The sequence below is a fragment of the Lactuca saligna genome, chromosome 8 (genome assembly GCF_052625555.1).
Source record: "Lactuca saligna cultivar CGN05327 chromosome 8, ASM5262555v1, whole genome shotgun sequence".
Classification (NCBI taxonomy): Eukaryota; Viridiplantae; Streptophyta; class Magnoliopsida; order Asterales; family Asteraceae; genus Lactuca; species Lactuca saligna.
This window is the reverse complement of record NC_136424.1, coordinates 39,383,602-39,408,397: the sequence shown is the minus strand read 5'-3', so window position 1 is coordinate 39,408,397 and position 24,796 is coordinate 39,383,602. Positions and strand designations below refer to the sequence as shown.

General features: G+C 33.5%; 1 protein-coding gene and 1 long non-coding RNA gene across 5 annotated transcripts; both read right to left on the bottom strand.

Annotated features, from left to right (window-relative positions):
• Nucleotides 1–18,747: 18,747 nt before the first annotated feature.
• On the bottom strand, nucleotides 18,748–22,146 carry LOC145012787 (uncharacterized). Of its 4 annotated transcripts, none has more exons than XR_013664669.1 (7): nucleotides 21,353–22,146; nucleotides 20,950–21,011; nucleotides 20,701–20,841; nucleotides 20,505–20,579; nucleotides 19,230–19,949; nucleotides 19,086–19,138; nucleotides 18,748–18,946 (listed from the first exon to the last, which is right to left on the bottom strand). It is a non-coding gene; the product is annotated as an uncharacterized LOC145012787 (long non-coding RNA). The 4 variants fall into 4 exon arrangements; XR_013664667.1 differs by having other exon boundaries at nucleotides 18,748–19,138; nucleotides 19,230–19,261; nucleotides 19,552–19,949; nucleotides 21,353–22,145; XR_013664668.1 differs by having other exon boundaries at nucleotides 19,086–19,949.
• Nucleotides 22,147–22,292: 146 nt separating this feature from the next.
• LOC145012403 (uncharacterized) lies at nucleotides 22,293–23,915 on the bottom strand. Its single transcript, XM_078971202.1, has 4 exons — nucleotides 23,749–23,915; nucleotides 22,854–23,350; nucleotides 22,673–22,751; nucleotides 22,293–22,562 (listed from the first exon to the last, which is right to left on the bottom strand). Exons 2-4 carry the CDS (start codon nucleotides 23,342–23,344, stop codon nucleotides 22,404–22,406), a joined length of 729 nt encoding a protein of 242 aa, XP_078827328.1. The 5' UTR covers nucleotides 23,345–23,350; nucleotides 23,749–23,915; the 3' UTR covers nucleotides 22,293–22,403.
• Nucleotides 23,916–24,796: the final 881 nt, after the last annotated feature.

Here is a 24,796-nt window from a genome sequence, read left to right as displayed (position 1 = left end):
CTATGTGTAAGCTGAAAGTAACTATGCACTCACCTGAGAAGGTGGTGACTCGGTACTCGGATAGCGCTTCGTTTAATTTAAAATAATTTCCTTCGACGAAACCTAGTATTATCACCACTAGATTTTAGTCTAATATTACCGTGACTAATTATTATTATTATTATTATTATTATTATTATTATTATTATATAAGCGTTTAAACAATACTTTCCAACCACTATGTATAGACAGGGATCAGACATAAAACACCGGAGGGCAGGATCATTTTGGCGTATAGCACTTCTGAAATCCAACAACCCTATGTGGCCTTTAAACCAGATTCCCAGTACCGCGAGTAGTTAAAAAGATATTATAACGACACTTATGTAAGTCATAATAATAGCTCAAATATTTATTATAAATTTATAATAACAATACTAATTTTAAATATAAACTATATTTAAAATAGGGTAAGCATAACTTACTTACAAGGGGATTTTAGCTAGGAGTCGGGCTTTGCATGGGTAGAACTTCGTCGCTGAATCTTTCTAAGAAAGATTCGTGCAGCGCTTCAGCGCTCACTTTACTATACTAAAACTACAGAAAGAGAAGTCGAATCATGAGGGACCGAAATGCTCGGGGGATAAGGAGAGAAAAACTCTTGAATCAAGAGAATTGTGCAAGAAACATGAGAGCACAAGCCTCTTATTTATCGTAATTGAATTTATAAAAACTACCCTCTATAATTACTTAATGACCTTATAGTTATATATAAACAACTAAACACCCCTTCATAATACTATTTTAAATAGATTTAACGATATTTGCACTAAATTAATGTCGAAAGAACTCAGCATTAATCTTATAGTGACCGCATCGTCGATACCTTTCTAATGATATATACATATGTATATATATATATATATATATATATATATATATATATATATATGTGTGTGTGTGTGTGTGTGTGTACGTATATATGATTTATACTTTATTTTAATACGTAAATATGTTATTATAATTTGTAACTCGTTCATACGAACTCAGTTTTTGATGTTATTTATATCCACACGTAGGTGGAGACGTACTCTACAACTTTCGTTTAGACTCCGTCGGCTAATTTTGACTTTATTTTTAAAGTTATATTTTTAACAGGCCGGGACAGGATTGGTCCGTTAAAATCTCATAACTTCTTTATCCGATGTCCATTTTCGTCTATCTTTTTATCGTTACGCTAATAATAACGAGATCTTCGATTCTCGTTTAGGTTGTGTTGGCTAAAAACCGCTCGATCTAATACTCGAACTTCGGGTTGTACACCGCTAAGCCGAAACTTCGAAAAATCATAACTTCCTCATAAGAAGTCAGATTTGGGCGTTCTTTTTATGGACGCTCTCAGGTTAACATATTCTACGACTTTCATTTAGATTACTAAGGCTAAAATAAGCTCTATCGTAAATTCACTATTTACGTCTCCCGGTGCCGTGCCGGTTTTGCCGTAAAATTTCGACGGTCCATAACTTCTTTGTTATAACTCGGATTTCAACGCTCTTTATATGTACGGAAACCTTGTAACATATACTAAAACTTGGTTGAGATTATTTATTCTTAATAATCGTTTGTCAAAAAGTCGTTTTCGACCCCTATTGCCTCTAAATTGACTAGCCCGGATCTACGAGTGTTACAATTATTTCCCCCTTAGGATGATTACGTCCCGGAATCATCAACGAAACAGGATTGTATAATGGCTCCTACATTATCTCTTCATCCTAGGTAATAATTGTAACTTCTATGCCGCTTCGAACGAGTATCTAACTCTTGGACTCCTTGACTGCAGGCGGTGCTCGGTCTTGCACCTGCTCGTTGGACTTTCAATCATGACCTTCGTGTCACAACCTCATTCTTTATCAATGACTCCTTCTTCTTCTTAACAAACTTAGGATAAGTTAATTTGATTACTACAATTGACCGATGTGTCATATTCTAATGACCTATCATCGTATGTAGCAATGCTTAGACTCAGGTATCTTAGAGTCAAATTTCGGAATGGAATAGGCCTTCTTTCATTGTCTAATGTGATATAATCACATTTTAACATGTAGCATTTCTAGCTACCAACTTATTTAACAATGAACATGATACTTCTATTGATCGCTTTGGTTTCAATCGTTTGGTTTAAGTCGGACGCTACATCAAACTTGGTTCTCTGAACCACGTAACCTACTCATCGTAGTCGGACTCAATGTGATATGACCACTAGGGTCGAGATAACAACAATCTTCTTAGTCATTACCGAAATAATGGTAATGACATACTTGAATAAAACAAAATCAATTACTAGTTTCTTGGTAACCTTGTGACTTTCCCTGATCCAAGTGTGAGTCCTGTGCTTCCGGTAGTATAGGCATCTACTACCTTTCACACCTACTCATACTTTTCCAAGTATTGTCCCGTAGTTTTCCAAGTCACCATACAAGAAAATCACATAGAAACTTAACACATAAAATATCAAAACGAAGGCTTTATATTATTCCTTGAAACGATTACATGGGTGTTCAAGTTCACCCTAGATTATGCCTCTAATAGGCTACACCATATGACACTATCTACATGGCTTCTTCATAACTTGATCTCCATGTATCCATCCTCACTCCTGATTCCTTGCATCATCTGCTGCTTCGTCTAGGATCATATGGAATGCTCTTGCCTTTGGTTTTGGCAGAATGTTTGGTCTTGCCGCCTCTTTCTTTTTTGGGAAATCCTTAGCAACATGCCCTTCTTCATGGCATTCATAACACACCTTTTTGCTGGCGGTGCACTAGTTGGCGTAATGTCCGATCTTCCCGCACTTGTAGCAAGTCTCTTCTTCGCTACATTTCCCAAAGTGATTCTTCTTGCACTTCTCGCACCATTTCACTTTGTTTCCTCCTCCGCTAAACTCCTTTGAACCAGACTTGATCTTCTTATTGGGCCTCGTAGACCCCTCAAACTTCCACTTTTCGCCAACCTCAATCTTGTTGGCAGATCTTCCCTTAATCATATCTTCCATAGACTTGGCAGCCCAGATAGCTGCCTCTGGAGTAGGTGCCTGACGCACCGGCACCGCGTACTCCCATGGAAGTCCCTTTGCGTACGTGTCGATTTTCGTCAGCTCATCCGGAACAAGGCGCAAGGCAAACTCCATCTTCTCTGTGAAGTTGTTGGTGTATTCATCAGTTGACATGCTTCCTTTCTTCAAGGTCAGGAACTGGTTCTCTAGCTCGAGTAAGTTTTGAGCTGAGCAGTACTTTCATTTAAATTGCACCAGAAACTCTGCCCATGCCAGTTGCAGGGGCTCATCGGGGCTCAAAGTCTTCCCTAGGGTATTCCACCAGCGAATAGCGCCTCCTCTGAATTGACGTACTGCAAACGTGGTTTGTAGCTTGCCTTTGCAATCACATGTCATGAAGGCCAATTCCATCTCTGAGATCCAATCCATGACCCCGATCGGATCTTCCTTCCCAGTGAAAGTCAATGGCTTGCAAGTTAGAAAATCTTTGTACTTGCATCCATTCCTCTCGACTCCTTCATCATGATTGTTCCTCCTAATCACCAGGGGGGTCAGCTTGACCAACGGTCCTGCTGTCGTTCCCTTCCTCAGACTGCCCGTCATTAAGCTCAGGTTGTTCAATAGGCATCGTAATTTCCTCTCGAGCTTGTTGAGGTAAACGCCTTGTTTCCTCCATTTGACGATCCAACATCATCTGGATCAATGCAGACACTCCCTGGCATACGTTAGTCAGCTCTCGGACAAATATAGCTGATCAGGCTATATTCATGCCAGTTCCGATTACATATCCCAAGGCACACCTGCACTGCACAATTTATTTATAATACTTCTATATTGATCTATTTATGACACTGCTATTAATATGAAATGAATGCATGCCTACTTTAAAAAAATTAAATAAATTTAATTTTTAAAAGTATGACTCTTACTCAAAGTGTTTTTGCCCAGTTGTGTTTATAGTTGTATACCATAAATGATTTTGATATACTTAATTCACTATAAACAATGCTTTGATACCAATCTGTCACACCCCCAAACCAAAACGGCAGAAACATTCGAGGGCGGAGGACGTCATATTCAGTATCATAACAGTTCATAGTAAGGAAAGTACACACCACCATATATATAAAAGTTTCAAAATGTTTACATAATTGTATTTGTTACATGTTCAAAAGATAAATACATACACATCTTTCAAAAGAAGTAATTAACGTTAGAGTGTTAATCCCCAAAAGTTGGTTTCCAAACCTGCTTAGCGGTTCTCTGAGAATACAAGTAATTTCAAAGAAAAAGTGTCAACAATTAAGTTGGTGAGTTCATAAGCGGTTTTGTGAAATGTATGCCATTCCAAAGTTCGTGTGTTTTCCAAGAATATCCCTTATTTTCTTATAAAAGTATGAAATGCATATGAATGTTCGTGTTGTGAAATGTAAATAGTTGCACTAGGAAAATCCCTTATTATCCTATTAGTTGATTGTTTTAGGTACAGGAAAATCCCTTATTTTCCTAAAGTGATAGGCAGTCTCTAAGATCGAAAATCGCAAGCAACTGACATGCTTAAAGGTTGTGGCATAGTTTTATATAATAAAGCTATAAGAAGTTCGCACTTGTTAGATGAAGAATAGTTTTAATAGCTACTCATTTATAAAAGCAGAATGCCATAATAATTGTCTATCAGGTGAGTTTTATAACCATACTAAACATAATATGTCTGTGGCGACGGTCTTCAGGCGTCGAAACGTTTATGACAAACTATCACCCAAAGGACTGTTGCTAATAGTCAGGATGCGGGATCATGACTTCCCGTATAGATCTATACACATTTGTCACGCTCTCCAAATGGGAGACTGTGGTTACAATAGACAGGACTTTAAGTTGTACCTTTTCGCAAAAAGGTAGCGTTGAAGATGTAAATGTCTCACGGGTTCTCAACTAAGTCAGTATTAAGGTGATAGTTTTGTATACAATGTTTATTCTCTCTTATAATGTTTGACTAAGCATAAATCTTAAGTCCTTTGAATGCATAAAATGGTTTAACAAGGATGGCTACCCTGAATACTATGAATTTTGTATAAACCTAGTGCATGCAAGATATAACAAGAGTTCTCACGTTTTCACTCAGGATTAACTAGATGTTTACTTGTATTCTCCCCCAAAATGTATTAAAAGTACATTATAAAGTATTTGAAGGTGTATAAAGGGGGTATGAACTCACTTGATTGAAGTGGTTGCTTTGAAGTAGTCGAGAGAAGAATCGAGCAGAACTTCGACAAGAAAAGCTGAAAACACGGGAGAATCTCAGGACTCTCGGGAGTGTAGAACTTCCTTCGGGACTTGAGTGTGAAAATCGGGGCTTCGGGATGGCTTATCGAGGTAATTATGCAGAGTAACAACACTTAGATGGAAAGAGATGAGAACCAAACCCGGCACCCTTAAGCTTCTATTTATAGGGGCATATTTTGTGTGCCACATCGTGGAAAAGGGTGTGCCACATCGTGGTGAGTCATCTTATCCTCTTCCATTGATTGGACGCCCTCAGTCACTTGCCGGGTCGCGGCCAACCTGACAACCTCAGATTTCGGGTCTCGAACTTGTAAAATCTGTAACTTTCGCGTACGAACTCCGTTTTTGACGTTCTTTATATGCATGTTTATGTGAGAATATACTCTACAACTCTTATTTAGACTTCGTCGGCTAATTTTGAATTTCTTTTTTATTATTTATTTTTAACAGGCCGGGACTGGAAAAGCCCGTTAAAAATCTATAACTTCTTCATCCAGTGTCCGTTTTTGCCAGAATTTTTACCGTTGCGCTACTTTGGTTGAGACCTTCGATTCTCATTTAGGTTGTTTCGGCCAAAAGTCTCCCGATCTCTATTTCAAGTTTTTAGCTGTTTACTGCTATATCCAGATCTTGCAAAAATCATAACTTCCTCATACGAAGTCAGATTTGGACGTTCTTTTTACGTACGTTTACGGTTTAATGATATCTACAACTTTCATGTAGATACTTAAGGCTAAAAGCTATTGTATTGAAACTTTGCTTTTTTCGTTTAATCGGTGTTGTTGGTTTTGTTAGAAATCTTAGAATGGTCATAACTTCTTCGTTATAACTCAGATTTTAGTGTTCTTAGTATTTCTGTAAACATTGACACAATATCTAGCATAGTAGGTAACCCAATAAAGACTTTTGTACATTTTATTTTCGAAGTTAATTTCATTATTTCAAAAGTGGTTACAATACTTGACTTTTTAGGTCATTACATAGAGTCGAAATATCGGGTTGTCACAGCTAGGGTACCAGCACATCAATGGGGTTATAATGGCCCTACGCCCCCTGAGCATATGATCTTGTGAGATGGAGCCGACACTAGAGGCAACACCCACTATTCGGGGTGAAGCAAGGATTTTATGACCTTCGTCATGGAGGACCTATTGATTAAGCCATTCCTGTTTTGATCTAACGGATCTCTGACATTGGTGATTAGGCTCAAATGATGGCAAACTAAGTTGGGGAGATGAGAGTTGTTGTATAGGTCACGACGGTACGCACTCAGGACCTTGAGAGAGATATCTACCCTATGGACCAACTCGTAGAGGACCTTACTACGGCGCGAGCGGAAGTAAGGGAATACCAGGAGATACATGTTGCTCTTGAGGAGAGAGTACGGGTAGCCGAGCACCGACTAGTTGGGCTGCAAGGTGCTTCTACTTCATCCTAGGCACCGCATGGGGCTACTCAACGTGAGTGAGATCTATTCTACTCACCTGCATGAGAGACTAGATATTGGGTATGTGTTAGTGCTACCCCTTTCTTTTATTTTGTATGTAGGACCGACCCTACGTTTAAGTGATTACACTATTCGGAGGGTCGTTATACTGCCATATTATTATCTAGATGTACTATAGACCTTATAAAGGTCAATTTTCTAAAAGTTATGTACCACTACTTATTCATTAATGAAACAAACATGTGTTTTATTTATGGATGTTATTATCTTTTATGTTTTATCTGTTCATTTTTATTTGGTATAACATGATTTCAATTATATGTACAAAGTAACACTCAATAACCACTAGCCTTAACATATATAAATGCAATGTTTCATTACAATAGTGTCCAAACTGTAACTCTTATCAAAGACTTATCATAAATTCCATATGTGGCATTAAAATGCCGCCCCAAAAGTACAACAAGTGCAAAAACACCACAACAACAACAACCCCACCACCGTCACCTCCACCGTAAATGGATTCAGCCATATTTCAGGCGGCAGTTACAGCCGCAGTCACTGCTGCTCTTGCACAGATCTGCATCAATGTTGCAAATGGAGGCGGAAGCGGGAATGGTACAGGTAGCTCCAACCAGGGAGACAACCGAGGTCAACCAAAAGAATGTACATACAATGATTTTTTCAACTGCAAGCCCAAGCCCTTCAACAGAAGCGAGGGTGTTATCACCCTAACGCGGTGGTTTGAGAAAATTGAATCGGTGTTCAAAATATGCGCTTTCCCCGAGGAGAGCAAGGTAAAATTTGCAACTTGCACTTTTGTAGATAGGGTCCTTACATGGTGGAACGGCCATGTCAAATCCTTGACTCTCTTAGTGGCAAATTCAATGAGTTGGGAGGACCTCAAGATTCGTATGCTCGACGAGTACTGCCCCAGGGGTGAGGTCTATAAGTTAGAGCAGGAGCTTTGGAATCTCACTATGGAAGGTTCCGACATCTAAGCATACACAGCCAGATTTAGCGACATGGAAATCTTGTGCCCCGTAATGATCACATCGGAATGCAAGAATGTAGAACGTTTCATTTCGGGACTATCTCCCTTGATTCAAGGGAATGTGATTGCTGCAAACCCCACAGTGTTCGAAAGGGCGAAGCGTCTTGCCCAAAAACTTATTGACCATGGGGTACAAAAAGGCACAATGACTCCTGCAATGGAATAGAAGAATGGAAATGAGAACAAGATAAAGTTTGGAAACAAGAAGAAAGGACAACCAACCCAGGAACCCTCCAAAAAGCAACAAATAGTGGTAGTTCACGCTGCTACTACTCCTGCCACAATAGCGCCTACAAAGCAGTATGCCAATAATCTATCAAAGTGAGATAAATGCCCCTTCCACTACCATGGAGCCTACAAGGAGATGCAGTGCATAAACTACAACAAGAAAGGACACACTGCTCGATACTGCAGAACCCCAACGCAACAGACCAACCAACCTAAAAGTGCTGGAGTGAGTCAAGCATGTTATGGGTGTGGAGAAACGGGTCACTACAAAAGAAACTGTAACGCCCGTGTTTCTAGGCTAAAATCATTAATAATGTTGTAATAGTATAGGTCAACCTTTGTAACTCATTTTGAAGTAATAAAGAGGAATTATGTGAATATTATGTGAATTATATGCTTAATTATTATGATTTAATTAATTAATAATGAAAATAAGAATTGAAAATAAATATTAGAAAAATCAGATATCTTTTAAGAAAGTTGTAGTGACCGAAACAAGGATTCCGGAGATATAAAGAACGCCAAAATCCGAGTTATAACGAAGAAGTTATGACCTGTCAAAGTTTCGCGACGGAACCGATACGGCACCAGGAAGCGTAAAAAGTGAATTTATGATAAAGTTCTTTTATCCTTAAAAATCTAAACAAAAGTGATAGTATTCGTTAAGACGGGAATTTTGATAAAAAGAACGTCGAAATCTGACTTCGTATGAGGAAGTTATGATTTTTCTAAGTTTTAGCTTAGTAGTAGATAGCTAAATACTCGAATTTAAGATCGAGCGATATTTAGCTGACACAACCTAAACGAGAATCGAAGGTCTCATCAATAGTAGTACAACGGTAAAAATACTGATGAAAACGGACGTCGGATGAAGAAGTTATGCATTTTTAATGGATTTTCATGTCCCGGTCTGTTAAAAATAATAATATTAAAATTAAAGTCAAAATTAGCCGACGAAGTCCAAACGAAAGTTGTAGAATATATTCCCGCCTACACGTGCATATAAAGAACGTCAAAAATGGAGCTCGTATGCGAAAGTTATGAATTTTAGAAGTTTTGGGTGCAATTTTCGAAAAATTCGCATGAACAGGAGTCGGCCACGTCACCCATCTCGTGAAACCGCCTCGTGGCCGAAGCTGCTGCGTCACCGAGTCGTGGCCAAGTCCGGATCCAACACGTGTCACAATCCCCTCGGAACAAAGTCTCGGCCAATCAGAAGCTGCCTCGTACCCTCTGTGTGTCCGAGTCTCGCAGTGGCCACGCCCGAGCCTTGCACGAGCAGCGTGGCCTTCGCACCTGCTGTCACGCGCTTCGCCCCCTTCGCTGCCATGTTTTCCCTTCGTGTCCGAGCTTCACATCCTACTACGTGGAGCCTCCTTAGCCATTCAAACCTCGGTCTCGCACCCTATAAATAGGGGGGTTGCGAGATCTCCCGGGTACTTTTGGAAAATTGACATTTTTCACCCTAAACTTATATTTTGACTATTTTGACCTCCCCCGAAGCCCCGGTATCATTTTTAAATCCCGGAATACGTCCCGAAGTGCCCGAAGACCCGGAAAATTTTATCTTTTCGGTTTTGAAGCTCCAACCCTCGTAGAGCCTGGTTTCTCAATAAACTCCCTGTTTTATCAGAAACGATCATTTTAAGGAACGAATTGTTGCCCAATTATCATCAAATCAAGTGAGTGTATAGTCACTTTCATCTTACACATAGATATGAAGTATTTTATATAAATACATGCTATGCGTATATATATTGATTATTTATTTGATATGATTGTTGAATAAATGTTTTATACAAGTTATAAATTATATATGTATCTTTATCTACAAATATGTTGGGCAAAACATGGGTAGACGAAATAGTTGATGTGTGTTAAAATGATGAGAGGCCTCGATGTTGTTGTTGTTCCAGTCATCTAGCGGAGTATGGATGACGACCACGGACTCTTCTAGACAGTCTAGTGGAACGCTAACAGGCTCGCAACTTGTAGGTGTTTGTGGGCTTGATGTTTACCGGTGTACTCCATCCCCCTCATGGTTGCCTTACGGACATATATGGCTGAGGAATCCCCTTAGCAGTAAAGTCCATCCTGATGATAAAATCCTTAGACTAGGTCCCTTGTATAGGTGTTTAGGGGCGTAAAGTGAGGATAACGGGAATGGGTAATCAGAGTTATTATTGGTTTGATGAAATTAATAAATTTATTGTTGATCGATGAAATTAATAAATTTATTATTATTTGTGGGTTGAAAACCCTATATGCTCACCAGGCTCCCAAGTCTGACCCACTCAGCTTTCTGTTTTACATGTAGTGGACCCAGAGCATAATTTGGATGATGATGAGGGATTTTTGGATTATAGGCCAGTAGTTGTAAATAACTGTTGTAAAGCTTATAATGTACTGTTTATGCTTTTGATCTGTATCGAACATGACATCCCGAGTCTTTTTAATGAAATACATTTCTATGGAAATGCTTTGATAAATCTTTATCATATTTTTATTTTGGGAACAAATTCCGCAACACTTTTATGTAAAATATTACTCTGATTTTCAAAACAAGCATAAACAAAATCAGTTTTTTCTGGCCGTGAAATTAGGGATATCACAGAAACTGCCTAAAGGTTAACAACAGGAACATAAGGGGGATGGGAATAGTCCTACCAATAGGACATGAGGAGGCAGTGAAGGATCCCTTAGTGGTCACTGGTACATTTCTCCTCAACAACATCTATGCATGCATTTTATTTGATAGTGGGGCAGAAATAAGTTTCATGAGTCATAAATTTAAACACCTACTCAATCAAAATTCCCAAAAATTGAATGAAACTTTCACGGTGGAAATGGCTAATGGGAAAACAGAAACAACCAACGACGTATTCATAGGGTGCACATTAACTTTAAATATCCACTCCTTTCAAATCGACATAATGTCGGTTGCTATTAGGAGTTTGATGTGATCATAGGTATGGATTGGTTAAGCCCCCACCGTGCCGATATTATGTGCTACGAGAAAGCTGTTTGCCTTCACCTAACCAATGAAACCCTGGTTATTTACGACGACAGACCGGGTGCAAACCTTCGCCTCATCTCGTGTATCAAGGCACAAAAGTGCGTACACAAAAAGAACCATGCCTTCCTAGCCCACGTGGTGGATAAAAAGAAAGAAGAAAAGAGAATCAATGACATCCCGAAGGTGTACGATTTTCCCGACGTGTTTCCCAAAGACCTTCCAGGAATACCTCTTAAATGACAAGTCGAATTTCAAATCAACTTGATACCCGAAGCCACACCAATCGCCAAGTCGCCATATAAATTATCTCCTGCGGAAATACAAGAGCTTTCCAGCCAATTGAGTGAATTACTGGACATGGGGTTTATAAGGCCAAGCTTCTCTTCTCGGGGAGCTCCAGTCTTGTTTGTTAAAAAGAAAGATAGGTCGTTTCGCATGTGTGTCGATTACCGTGAACTTAACAAGCTCACACTCCACTGGTTTTATAAATTATAAAACTACATACTCTTTTTTAGTATACTATTATCACTATTCCGATCTTAGGGTTTAAGACTATAGATTTTCATACATCAAAGAATATTGGATTTTCTGCGAACATATAAAGAAAATGCATACATACATTTTCTGCCATTGGTATAAGGCATACAATTCACTATTATAGAAAATGTTGGATTTTCTGGAAACATACAATACTTTTCAATCAAAACAAATACAAAATGCTTTCATACAAAAATGCTTATGAACTCACTAACATTCATTGTTGATGATTTTTAAAATGACCTGTATTCTCAATAAACCAGTAAGTAGGTACTTAAGCCATCGGGAACTAGATTTTTGTTGCACTCTGAAACTGTTACTTTTCAGTTAATGTTGTGTAAACTTTGAACAAATACACTAAGTAAACAATGTAAGTTTATATCTCTTAATATATGTTGTGTGGGTTGTTATGTTCCATTTATATTTAATTGTTATGATACTATACAATGACATCATCCACCCCGTACGTTTCCACCGTCTTGGTTTAGGGGTGTGATATAACATTACAGTGTCAACTTAAATATAAATTTCAGTTCCGACTTAAAAAACCAAAAAATATTTTGTAAATAGTTAAAAATGATAAATTGTAGTAATAAATGCAAAAACTAAACTGTAATCTCAATTTAACTAAAATATTTTATAAAAATATTTTTATAATCAATAAAAGTTTTCAAATAAGTAGTTTAAAATAATATACAATAACAATAGTTAAAAATAACTATATATAAATGATTATATTGTTACCTTTAAATTAAAAAATAAAAAAATAAAAAAATAATTTTTGATGTTTCAATAATTATAATGATAGAAATTAAAACATTAAGCAAATAAATTTTAAAATTTTAATTAACAATAGCAACAATTGTAAATAACATTAAACCATATGTTATATTTAATTTTATTGATATGTAACTCGCGAGTAAAAATAATTCAAACAATTGAGATTATGCAGTTGTAATAGATGTATATATTATCATATAATTCAAAATAATCAATATATTATATTAATTTAATATACGAATTATTATATCAAATTTAACAACAAAGTTATTGTTATATTTAAAAAAAACAAACATATTATTTTCTAATCATATCATTTTTATTGTAAGACTGTGAGACCAAATCTAAAAATAATTTTAAAATGCAAAATAAATGGAAAAATCTAAAAATTCTTTTTTTAAATATTATTTTCGGAACTTGAATTAACTAAAAAAATAAAATAAAATCCTTTTTTTTTTTAAATACGTGAAATATTCTAATAGAATATTACACTGAAATATTCTAAAAAAATAATTTTAAAATGCAAAATAAATGGAAAAATCTAAAAGTTATTTTTTTTAATATTATTTTAGGAACTTGAATTAACTAAAAAAAAATAAAAAAAAAAATCTCGTTTTTTTTTAAAAAATACGTTAAATATTCTAATAGAATATTACATTATACATATTCTAAAAAATAATTTTAAAATGCAAAAAAAAAAAATCAAAAATCAAAAAATTCTTTTTTTAAATATTATTTTCGGAACTTGAATTAACTAAAAAAAATGCGTCTAGCAGTCTCACAAAATTAGGCCGTCACACACACACATATATATATATATATATGAAATGTTATTTTTTTATTTTTAAGTAATGATATTTATATTTTTTTTATTAAAATTGAATTGTATTATAAAATTATATAAAAAAAAAAACTATGCTTTGCCTTGGTATCCACACACGCAAATAAACTATACTTTTGTAGTAAAATGATATGCCTATGAATGACGCCTATATAAATATAAAAAATATAATAAATATAGCACCACACCCTTCCCGCATAAACATACTACTATTCCGTCCACACTTAAAAGAATTTGATTTTAACCATATACTTTTACAATAAAAATGATATGATTATAAGTGACGCCTACACAACACGCCACACCCCTCCTCCATAAACATACTACTATCGTCCGGACTTAATATTTGACTTTAATCTTCATATCCAACAACCAAAATGCCGCTTTTTCTCCAAAAATAAACATGTGGGTTTTGAAGCTAAAGTTCGGCACTAAAAGTAATAATAAGAGAGCAAAAGGAATCCAAAGCCACTCAAGTTATGCCACGTTTCAAACATTCCTCACGTTTCCATCGCTTCATCATCATATACACGTCCTTCATAAATCATTAAATCTGTTTTTTTTTTTTCTTTACTTAAGTTTGTTCGGGTTACGAAAATGCTTCTATAATCATATATGATTTTTTTTTTTTTTTTTTTAAGGTTGACAGTTCAAGTTTTACTGTGAACATAGATGAAATAATTTAAATGTAGTTTAAAAAATAAAAAAAATATCCCTCACTTGAAATCAAGTGACTGTTTACGTTTGTTATACCAAAATGTTATTTGGTATATCAACTTTAATGAATTAAATGTTTATGTTTTACAAAACACAGGGGCGGAACCAGAACTTTTCATTAGGGGTAGCACAATTTTTTCTTCACTAACCATAGCAATGCAATTTGTTTTTACCAATAATAACAATACACTTAAATCTTTTACGCACATATCATAATAGTCAAGTACTTGCATTTCGTTACAATATGGGTGATGTAATATTTGTTATATATTTCCTATTGTCTTTTCACTAAAAAAATGTAAATACATATTATGGGTAAAAATACAATACTTTTACAAGACATCAATTTGAAAAAAGGAATATTTGAACAAAGGAAGTAAATGTTAAATTTAACACAGTTTTCGTAGCCTGATATCAACTCACGTGCACTCCATCTTGTGTTTGCTCTAGAAGTTTCATGGTAATTTGTTTTAGTACTTTTGATTTGTAATATGTACTTAAGTTACGAACACTACACCAACCTACCCACACCAAACAATACTTTTATTTGTAGAAACTATAACATATTAACAACCAATTAAGTAACAGAATTACATTCACAATTTCCAGAAATGGGACAATGAGCCAAATATGTCATTTCGGATGAAGATATTAATAATCCTTTAAATTGAAGTCGTTATCCTTGAAAAGGAACTCAAATTAAACAACAATAATTTATGGCTTTTGTGATTAACTTGTAGGGGGCACAATAAATAAGGCATCCACTTTCGATATATGATACATAAAAAAAAAAAAATAAAAAAAATAAAAAAAAAAAGGCCTAATTGGAGAAATCGGATTATCTTCTATTCGAAATTGGAGAAATTTAAAAACAAGGCCTAATGGAAGGTTGTATAGGTCACAGGGAGAAATCTAAAAACCTAGAACTAACGAATCAAATCATGATTGACTTCAATTGGAAATTGGAGAAATTTGGGTTACCTTTGTGAAATTGGAGAAAGTAGCTTTACCTTCGTCTTCATCTCTTAGTAAGGAGTAGCACAACCGATCTATCTTTTCTCCCAGAGTATTTGCTTGCGACACATTAGATATGCAACCAGAGTACATTTAATCTTGGACAAAGTTGAGGGGTAGCATGTGCTACCCCTACCAACCAATTGGTTCCGCTAGGGGTGAGCAAACCCAAACCAAAAAACCGAGAAACCGACTAAAACCGACAAAACCGAAACCGAAAAAACCGAAACCGAAGCAAAACCGACGGTTTTGGTTTGATATTTTTAGAAACCGAAAAATTTTCGGTTTCTAACCAGAAACCGACCCATCCAACCCAAGAAACCGACCCATACTTAAAACCGACAAACCGCCCCAAGAAACCGACCCATCCAACCCAAGAAACCACCCATACTTGATTGTGTTTTAGTTGTAATAGACTATTTCGGGCTTTAGTTGTAACTTGTAATTGACTATTTGTGTAAGAGTCATGTTTTTTGAAGTACTTAACTTAAATTTGTTATTTTTTGAAGTATCTAACTTGTTGCTTCATTTATGGAAAATGGGTTAAAACCTTAAACCCATGGGTTTAAACCCAGAACCCGTGAGTGTATGGGTTGAACCCAAGAAACTGAAAAACCGCCCAAACCGACCTCAGAACCCAAGAAACCGAACCGACCAGAAACCGATCCTATTGGGTTCTAAAAACCAGAAACCGACTATTTATGGGTTGGGTTGGGTTTGAGTCCAAAACCGACCCAAACCGACCCATGCACATCCCTAGGTTCCGCCCCTGACGAAACACATATAAAATAATGGAAAATTATGTATATATCTCTATTAAATATCAAAATATCATATTTGTCAAATATAATATTAAGATATTATATTTATCCTTCTTAATCCATAAAATATTAGATTTATCAAAATCATCTTTTAGTTTTTTTATATTTTATAATCTTTTTATATTTTAAAATCATGAAAATTTTAAAAAGGAACTAAATAGATCAATTTGGCCTTACTTTCTATATCAGAACATGAATGAAATCATTCGCAAAAGAGATAAATATGTGGGGGGAAAAGTCAAAACTCTTAGGAAAAAGGCTCCAATATAGGCAATGCATGAAAATCTGTTAGCAGATCTTATATAAGAATCTTTTTCACAAAAGACATATTTTGAGTTTCATCAAGAATCTCATCAAACTGTTCTTGATATGTTTCTAGAAATTCTTCTAATTCACATACAAAAAGAAACAAATTTGGAGGACGGAATTGAAAGATTAGTTCCAAAAGAGGGGCACGTTGAATGTACCCAAAACCAGGCAAGAAGATGTATAGCTGTGGGAAGTAAAATCAATGGGAATTTGAAATTTAAAAATAAAAAGGTTACAAGATGCTTTTAAAATCTGCTCATACGCTATGTAAATTAAGCATAAACTAATAAACCCCTCATCGCTTTGTAGATTTTGATTTTCAGTTATTTTTAGGTCACTATTTCATCATGGATTTCAGGTGAGTTTAATTTAATTTTTTTTTTTCCATATCGATGTTGCTCTTGAATCTTGATCATTGAAAGTCGTCGTTGATAAAGATGATAGTCAACCCTCCAACATTGAGTCTTTCAAACATTTTTTGCAATACCCCTAAGCAAATATTTAATGACTTTTATATAGATTTTTTCAATAATAATATTGTATCAAGTCATATATATATATATATATATATATATATATATATATATATATATATATATATATATATATATATATATATATATATATATATATATATATATTATCATGATATTAGTCATATTTAACTTTTTAAATGAAATACTTTACAATTTTGGTCCCCTACTAATTTTGGATTAGGTTGACTAATATGTAGTACAAAAGTCGAAACCTAGTACCACGTGACTTTTACAACATTGATCATATATTTATCATCCAAGATTCTTCTAACACAAGATTTGTTTCTTTGAGAAAATCAAGATTGATATATGTTGCCATGTTGCGACGACATTGTGACTTTCAAAAACTTTAGAGTAAAATTATTCAACTTTTATTTCATATCTTTTTTGGCACTTTAGTCCGGTTTAGCTCTTACAATAAATAAAATGACTATAATATTCTTATATATTTTATAACTTTTTGTTATTTAGTTATCATTTAAAAAAGAAAAAAAAAATGGACCACCCTCGTATTTCGTAACAAGTATACAACACCCTAAATCATTAAGACATATGGTATGGGCAACGAGAAGTAGTATTTTTGCTGATGTGGCATTTCATAACATGGTCATAACATCATAAATACCATTTCCCCCTTGGTGTTATGACATATTTTGTTGGCGTTATGACATATTGAAACGAGAACATTGATTGGCTACACATTTCTTCTCTCTCTAATTTTCTCCTCTTAACCTCCTCATAACATGGTCATAACACCATGAACACCATTTCCCCCTTGGTGTTATAAGTTGTTATAACACCACCTCAACGGGCTCATACCTACTGCTCTAAAAGACTATGACAACAACATACCATCCTTATTGTTGCACTTTGCTTGCTCCACTTTTTGGATCTTCTTTCTGTAACCATATTAAATAAAATGGGGAAGAGATAGGGAAGGTGTGAGGTGGTCCATTTATTTAAATAAAAAAGTTAAGAATTTTTTTTTTAAATGTATATATAAGAGTATTATAATCATTTCATTTCTGATAAAAACTAAACCTACAACAAAACCAAACCATAAAAACCTTTCAGTAATTTACTCGAGACATTTATTAACATATAAGATATTCATCGTATTTCTTTAGTTTTTTAATTACTTTTAAGAATAGGTACATATTCTATATGTTCGTATAGTTGGGAATTGAAGATGGGGACATCAAATGGTGAACAAACAACCCAAAGTTTTAACCGAAAAAAATAATAATCGCTTTTATCCATAACCATTTCAATTTTTGTTAGTTCATTAGCAACCCAAAACAACCCAATCTTATATATATATATATATATATATATATATATATATATATATATATATATATATATATATATATATGCTAGCCGTTTACCCGCGCCAAGCGACGGGTGCGAATTGAATTATTCACTGAACTTTACTAATACTTTTGTATTGCTATATGATATATCTCTAGATAATGTCAAATATAGTTGGTCATGAGAGAAAATCGACTATGAAAGATAAATACTTACATTTTAAATTGTTTGTCTCTGAGCTTTATGCGCCACACATGGAACCTAGGGCAGTGAATACTTTATCTACGGCTAATATTTCATTTTTGAAGATAGTTTCTTTTTTGTGGGCGTTAGATAGTTTTTTTTGAAAGATTAATTGTTTTTAGACAAATAATTTTGTTTCAGAAATATGTCATATTACAAAGAATATGTAATGTTTCGTGGAATGGTTTCTTTTACAGTATAGTGTTTAATGTTTCATATTTGTTTAGTGTTTTGGATTTAAAGTTTAGATGAATTTTTTTCCTAAAAGAAGAAATATGCAAATAGTTATTGTAAAACACAATTTGCTTCTCTTTTGAATAGCATCCTAATTTTTTTAGTAACTTATATTATATCTCGGTTTTTTTGGTTATTAATTATTAATGATTTTGGTCTGCAAGTTGTTTAAGTGAACATCCTAACTTTCAATTTTGTAATAATGGTCATTTTGCACTTAAAAAGTTAAAACAAATTATATATGAACAAAATTTGTAATTTCTTTTATCCTTTAACTTCGATATAAATTTTCAAAAAATTGTACAAGTTTGCAAATATTAGAAATTTTAACTAAAATGATCATAGAATAGTACAAATTTGATCCCTATGGAATTGTATTTTTACAATTTAGTATAAAACAATTGATTATCTTATGTCAATTATTACCATAAAAGAATTGTAATTTTACTACATCAAAAAAAGAATTGTTTAATCTTGAAATCAATGTACACATACAAGAACTTGTGTTGTTGAAGATAATTTCAATTGGGGACCTTCATGAAACCTGCAACCAAACAAAGACAATATCAATGGATAGAAATGAGTGGCGACAACACAATACCCAATCCAATTTGATACACATGGATCTCCAAGCCTCCGGTACCTAATCCTACTATTTGGATCAACAAAGTTTTGCGTAATACCTTTGTGTGTTGTCATTGCACATTAAACTTTACCATGAGTATTAGTCTTCTTTCTAACATATTTAATTTGATAAAATATAAGCACTTGTAAATGTAAATCTTTAATAAAAACTTCTCCAAAAACATGAAAACAAAGCAGTTTACCTTCAAAGTTTTTCATTCGGCGTCTCTAGTCTCTAACAACAAAAAGCAACATTACAATTTACAACAGAAGGAAAGGTTATACATTTCTAAAATGGTCAAATTAATACATATATGATATCATAAATACTATTTTTCTTCCCCAAATTTACAAATATAAAAATGTTGTGAGAATTTTCATAAGCTTATCTGATTGAAATATCAAAAATTTACTCCTAATACTCTACATTCCCAAAAAAACAGCCGGAGGAACAGGTCACATAAACTTCTAGAAGATAACTCAAACAAATTAAATATATATATGAAACATAGTTGGGATGCTTACCAAAAGCAGATCAAGATGGTAAATTCATTCTTACTTTGACTCCCCTTCACCCATGCATCTAAAAAAGAACTCAAAATATAAAGCCTTGAGTTCTATAAAAAGGTTCAAATGGAGAGAGAGAGAGAGAGAGAGAGAGAGAGAGAGAGAGAGGATGTTGAACCCAAAATACATGATTCGGCTCAAATTCTAACCCAGCAACCTTAGCCATGATCATAAAAAAAGATCATTTGGTAAACCAAACTACTATCATTTAAATGAAACACAACTTGGTTTAAAACTCAAAAAAGAACAAAGACGAAGGATTAATTTAGTTTGTTACCTTCTTTTCCAGCAAGAAAAGTTCATGTAGATAAGGAAAAATTGAGATAACGTAAGCACTTTGCTGGTGTCTGCAAGCCCTAATTACAAAATTAAAAAAAGTGAAACCTCTGCGAAGAGAAGATACATGGAAAAAGAAAGAAAAAAAATGAAACCCCTAATATCATATCTACCTATATACCTGAAGCATAACGAAAATATAGGATTCAAGAAACCGTTTTCTCCCATTAATCGGATTAGCCACTTAATTAAACCCTTTATACTCTTTTTTTTTTTTAATGTTTTAAGAAACTGTTTTCTCCTATTAATCAGTTTTGGAAAATGTTAAAATACAGAAAAGCAAAACATATTTTCAACATCTCAAAGATTTAGCCAGTGGACACTGAACTACTTTTTTTATGCGTATTATAATAATAGTTCAGTGGCTAAATTGAAATTGTAAAAATAGATTGTTTTTTTTGTATTTTGCCTTGAGATAAACCTAGGTAACCGCCAAAATGGTATTTTTCTAAAGTATTTCACTTTTAAATCACTATGGAAATTAGTCAAGCGACTAAATTGATATAATTCTTTTTTGTATAGTGCCCTTTGCACAAATGTAAATGGAGAAAAATGATAAAGATTAAGGATCTTACATTGTGTTTTAGTATGTAGAATGATGAATCAATGGAAATTGCCACTAAATCACCACTATCAGCCCATTATAGGTTCTAAAAATGAAGAAAAAAGAAACAAAAACAATATTATTTCTTATACTTAAGCAGAAGTGGTGACAGAAAAGGTGATATGTGAACATTATATAAAAATAAAGATAAGAGTAACAACTATTACTTTGACATTAACGTCAATCCATTGAATTAATTTGTACTCAGACCAATCATAAAAACATATAAAATCATCTGAGCACATTGCCAACAAAGATCCTCCTTATATCCGCTCAGCTGAAAATGTCAGCATGATACTCTTCTTTTCCTAATTAATAAGACCATAGAAAAGAATTTTAAAAAAATGAATAGAAATGTAAGAAGAGGGGCAATTTCGTCATTGATTAAAATCATTAGTTATAGGGAGTGCACCAACCTGGAAAGATTTGTTAAAAATCTTGACTTTAAATGTGCTCTCTGTAAAAGCATACTCACCATCTGTTGACCAAACAAATTCCAAAACAGAAATGGTGATATGTGAAAACATACATATGGTTCCGATTCAACTATGGATACATAAACCTTTTTGTATTACAAACGATCAATAAAGATTTTAAAAGCAATATATATGTAAGACTTCTAATTTTAAAATAACACCAAGATCAATCTCGAACACAAACATAAACTTCTAATCTCAAGCTATGTTATGGCAGCAAGTGAGTTAATATGCAAAAGAAATGTTGAATTTTTTTATTAATAAAAACCGAATATTTCGAAATATAAAAATAAAATGTTAAATCGTGTGCTAATTATAACATCAGAAATTTAGAACCAATTACCAAAAGCCCTTGTTCTCATATTGTCGATCTTCCTTCGCTTGGCCTTTCTGCTTTTTGAAAGCCATCTATTTTGAGGTCTAAGCCACCGGTATACCTGAAATTGAAATTAAAACAAAAAATATCCAAATCATTTTGATGATGAAAGATGATGAAGAACTAAGAATCACATATGGAGATGAGGTCAACTGGTCAAGATAGGATTGAAAACTTTGTTATGAAGCCATAATTGGGGTTTCATAATGACAAAAACATCTAGAAACTTGTTTAACTTTGATGAATGACTCAAGTCATTCAGTTAACGGGATGATGAACACACAAATTGGGGTCCAGGAAGAAAGGTGAGGGCTTTCATCGTCGTTTTCATCAAAGACCAACTCCATTCTTCGTAATACACACATTGATGGATGTTGGTGGTGACAGTTAGGGTTGTGGAGACTGTTAGGGTTTGTCGTCGTAACATAACATAGAAGAGGGGCAAGAGAGGGGGGCGATGGTGGAGGTAACTTAAGGTTAGGGTTTCCTGTGTAACGAAGGGTTATGGTAACATAGGGATACCAGAGACGGAAGAGAGTAAGGAAAGAGTTAGAAGAGATGTTGCTGGTACGAAGGTAGTTTGGGAAGACGGAGAAGCGGCATAGCGAACGACTTAGGGTTTCTCGATGAAGACGACTGAATTAGGTTTTCAGTGAGTAATTTTGGGTCAGGAATAAAAAATATTGTTTGATTCCCGAATTAATTCCCTAAATGATTCACGTAGGTGTATTGGAAAATAAGTTGTACATGAGGAAGTAGGGTTTGTACCTCTTAAATTTCAAGAAATGAGCATAGTTATATATATATATATTAATAACCAACTTTTATAATGTTTAAGATCATCAAAAGTATGCAATGTGCGTCTGTGTATAAAACTAGGAAACATACTATGATAAAACATTGCATATATGTTACCCTACTTCTTTCAATAATTAAAATTCATCAATAATAGTAGAATCATGCCCAAAAAAATATTCAAAAAACACATAAAGCTCAATCAAAAACCAAATCTAAAACTTCATATTGAGCATTTGCTTGCTTTTTGCATGTTTCTCCACTTATCTTTAAGGTCAACAGGTGTACGACTTTTTTGAAATACAGAAACACCAAGTTCTAAGATCATCCTCCATGGAATAAAACCTCCATCACTCTCTCCCAAAAACTTTTCCACCCATTTCTGATACAAAAAATATAATTTATATTTTATTAGTATTTGTTTAACTAACTTCCACATTATAAGATTAATAGAAATATGCGACACAATTTGTATTATTATTATTGGTATACCTTTAGTGTATCTTCCTCTGATTTTGTCCAAGGGACTGGGATTCTTCTTCTTCTTCTTTGTGGAACAACTAATCTTGTGCTATAATAATAATAATAATAATATATAAATACTAATTATATAATTATATATCTTCAAATATGAAAATCAAATCAAGAAAACTAAAAATAACAAAAACATTACCATGGCTTAATGTGGTCAGACAAATACAATCTCTCGTGTGGCATTTTTGGTAACACCAAACCATTGAAAGAAGCCACATCATTTCTTGCTAATGAAGCTTTTTTCTTAATTATTCTGTAGTTTGAGATTAATTGAGAATATTTACAAAAAGGGCAATAGAACTTTCCACTTGGATCAGAAGTGAAGAACAAACAACTTTCATGAAACACAAATGAGCAAGATTTTGAACTGCAAACTAACAACTGACCACCTTTAGAACACTTCATACACTGATTTCTCTCTTTACAATGAGTAGATGTTTCTATATTTCTGCAATTTGAACTAAAAAACATTTGTCTTTTAGCAAGAATATCGTTTATCTCTTTGTGATACCAGTCATCTTCTCCATCTTCGTTGTTTGTCATGCTTCTTTGATGTTGATAACTAGATATAGCACCATTTGCATCATGATTTATAGTTTCAGGTTGATTCGGATGTTTCAAGGATGCCATTTTAAGCTGTTTCAGAAACAAAGCAAGCTTTTCAATTTAGGCAAATGACTGAATCAACAGAAACAATGACACAATCATAATGAATCAAAGGGAAACATTAATTTCGGATAGAAGTGAAGTGATTATGATTCTGTTTAACTACTTGCAGACATAAATGTAAAATGGTGATTAATTGAGAGTTCGATTGTAAATGGGAATCGCATTTACGAAAACCTAAAGTAACAGTATTCAATCTAAAAGGAGAAGCAGCTGACGGATGAACTATCAAACTTTCAACATTCAAAATGTAAAATCAAGTTATCAAACACAAAAGAGCAATTTTCCAATGCTAATCAACAGATTAAATTCAAACAAACAAACTTAAGAGTTCTGCGTATGAGGATAAAGTAGACTATTAGACTTACCGCGCGATACAAACGAAGAGGAGGAAAGGAAGTAGAACGGTAAGGCGTTTGTCCTATAGAAATCTGGAGAGCAGGAGCTGATCAGCCGACGTCGCCGGCGCTACCCTGGTGGTAGAGACTACCGTACGTCGGAATCGGACAATTGGAGCGTAGGTGTACTACGACAATCCATGTGTTTCCGGTAAAAAGTAAGAAAATTTTAGTTTTGTTTTGAAAACGTAATTAAAATTAGGTTTTTTTTACGGCTAATTCAAATTGTCATACCATGTAATTTTAAATTAATTTTTATTTCATTTGTTATTTTATAGATTTTTTATTTTATTAAATATCAAATATTATTTAATCTAATAATAAATACATATCAATTTCATTAATGAAATTTCTTTCTAATTTCAAAATTATTAAATTAAAGTTTCATTAATTTTCTTTATTTATTTATTTAAATTATTTGTTTAAATTTAAAAAACAACAAAATAAAAAAAAACACTTTAATTTTTATAATTCAATTATCATTTTTTTTATAAATTCAAACTTCTCAAATATTTTGAATTTTATATTAATTTTTTTTAAATAAACTCATGTGATACATGAGTCTCACGCCTAGTTGTATACTATACACTAGTTGTGAAACTCGTATATTATACGAGTTGATTAAAACAAAATATTAAATAGGAATGATTAAACGAGAAGTTTATTTGAATTTGAAATTTGAAATAATTGAAAATTATGAGAAAAAAATGCAAAAAATAAATAAATTAAAATTATATGTTTAGTTATCAGACTCCATGTACTAAACGGGTAAATTATAATAAAATGTTAACCATAAAGGTTTAAACTATAATTTTTTTTTAAATTGAAATTGAAATTTGAAATTAATAGTTATTATGGTAATTTTAATTTATGGAAACTAAATTAATGATATATTGAAAATGAAAAATAAAATAAATAACAAGTGGAAAATAAATATATCTAAAAATTGTAACAAAATGATATGTGACCAATTGAATGACAAATGTGGCAAGATCATTCTTATTTGATCTGTTCATCA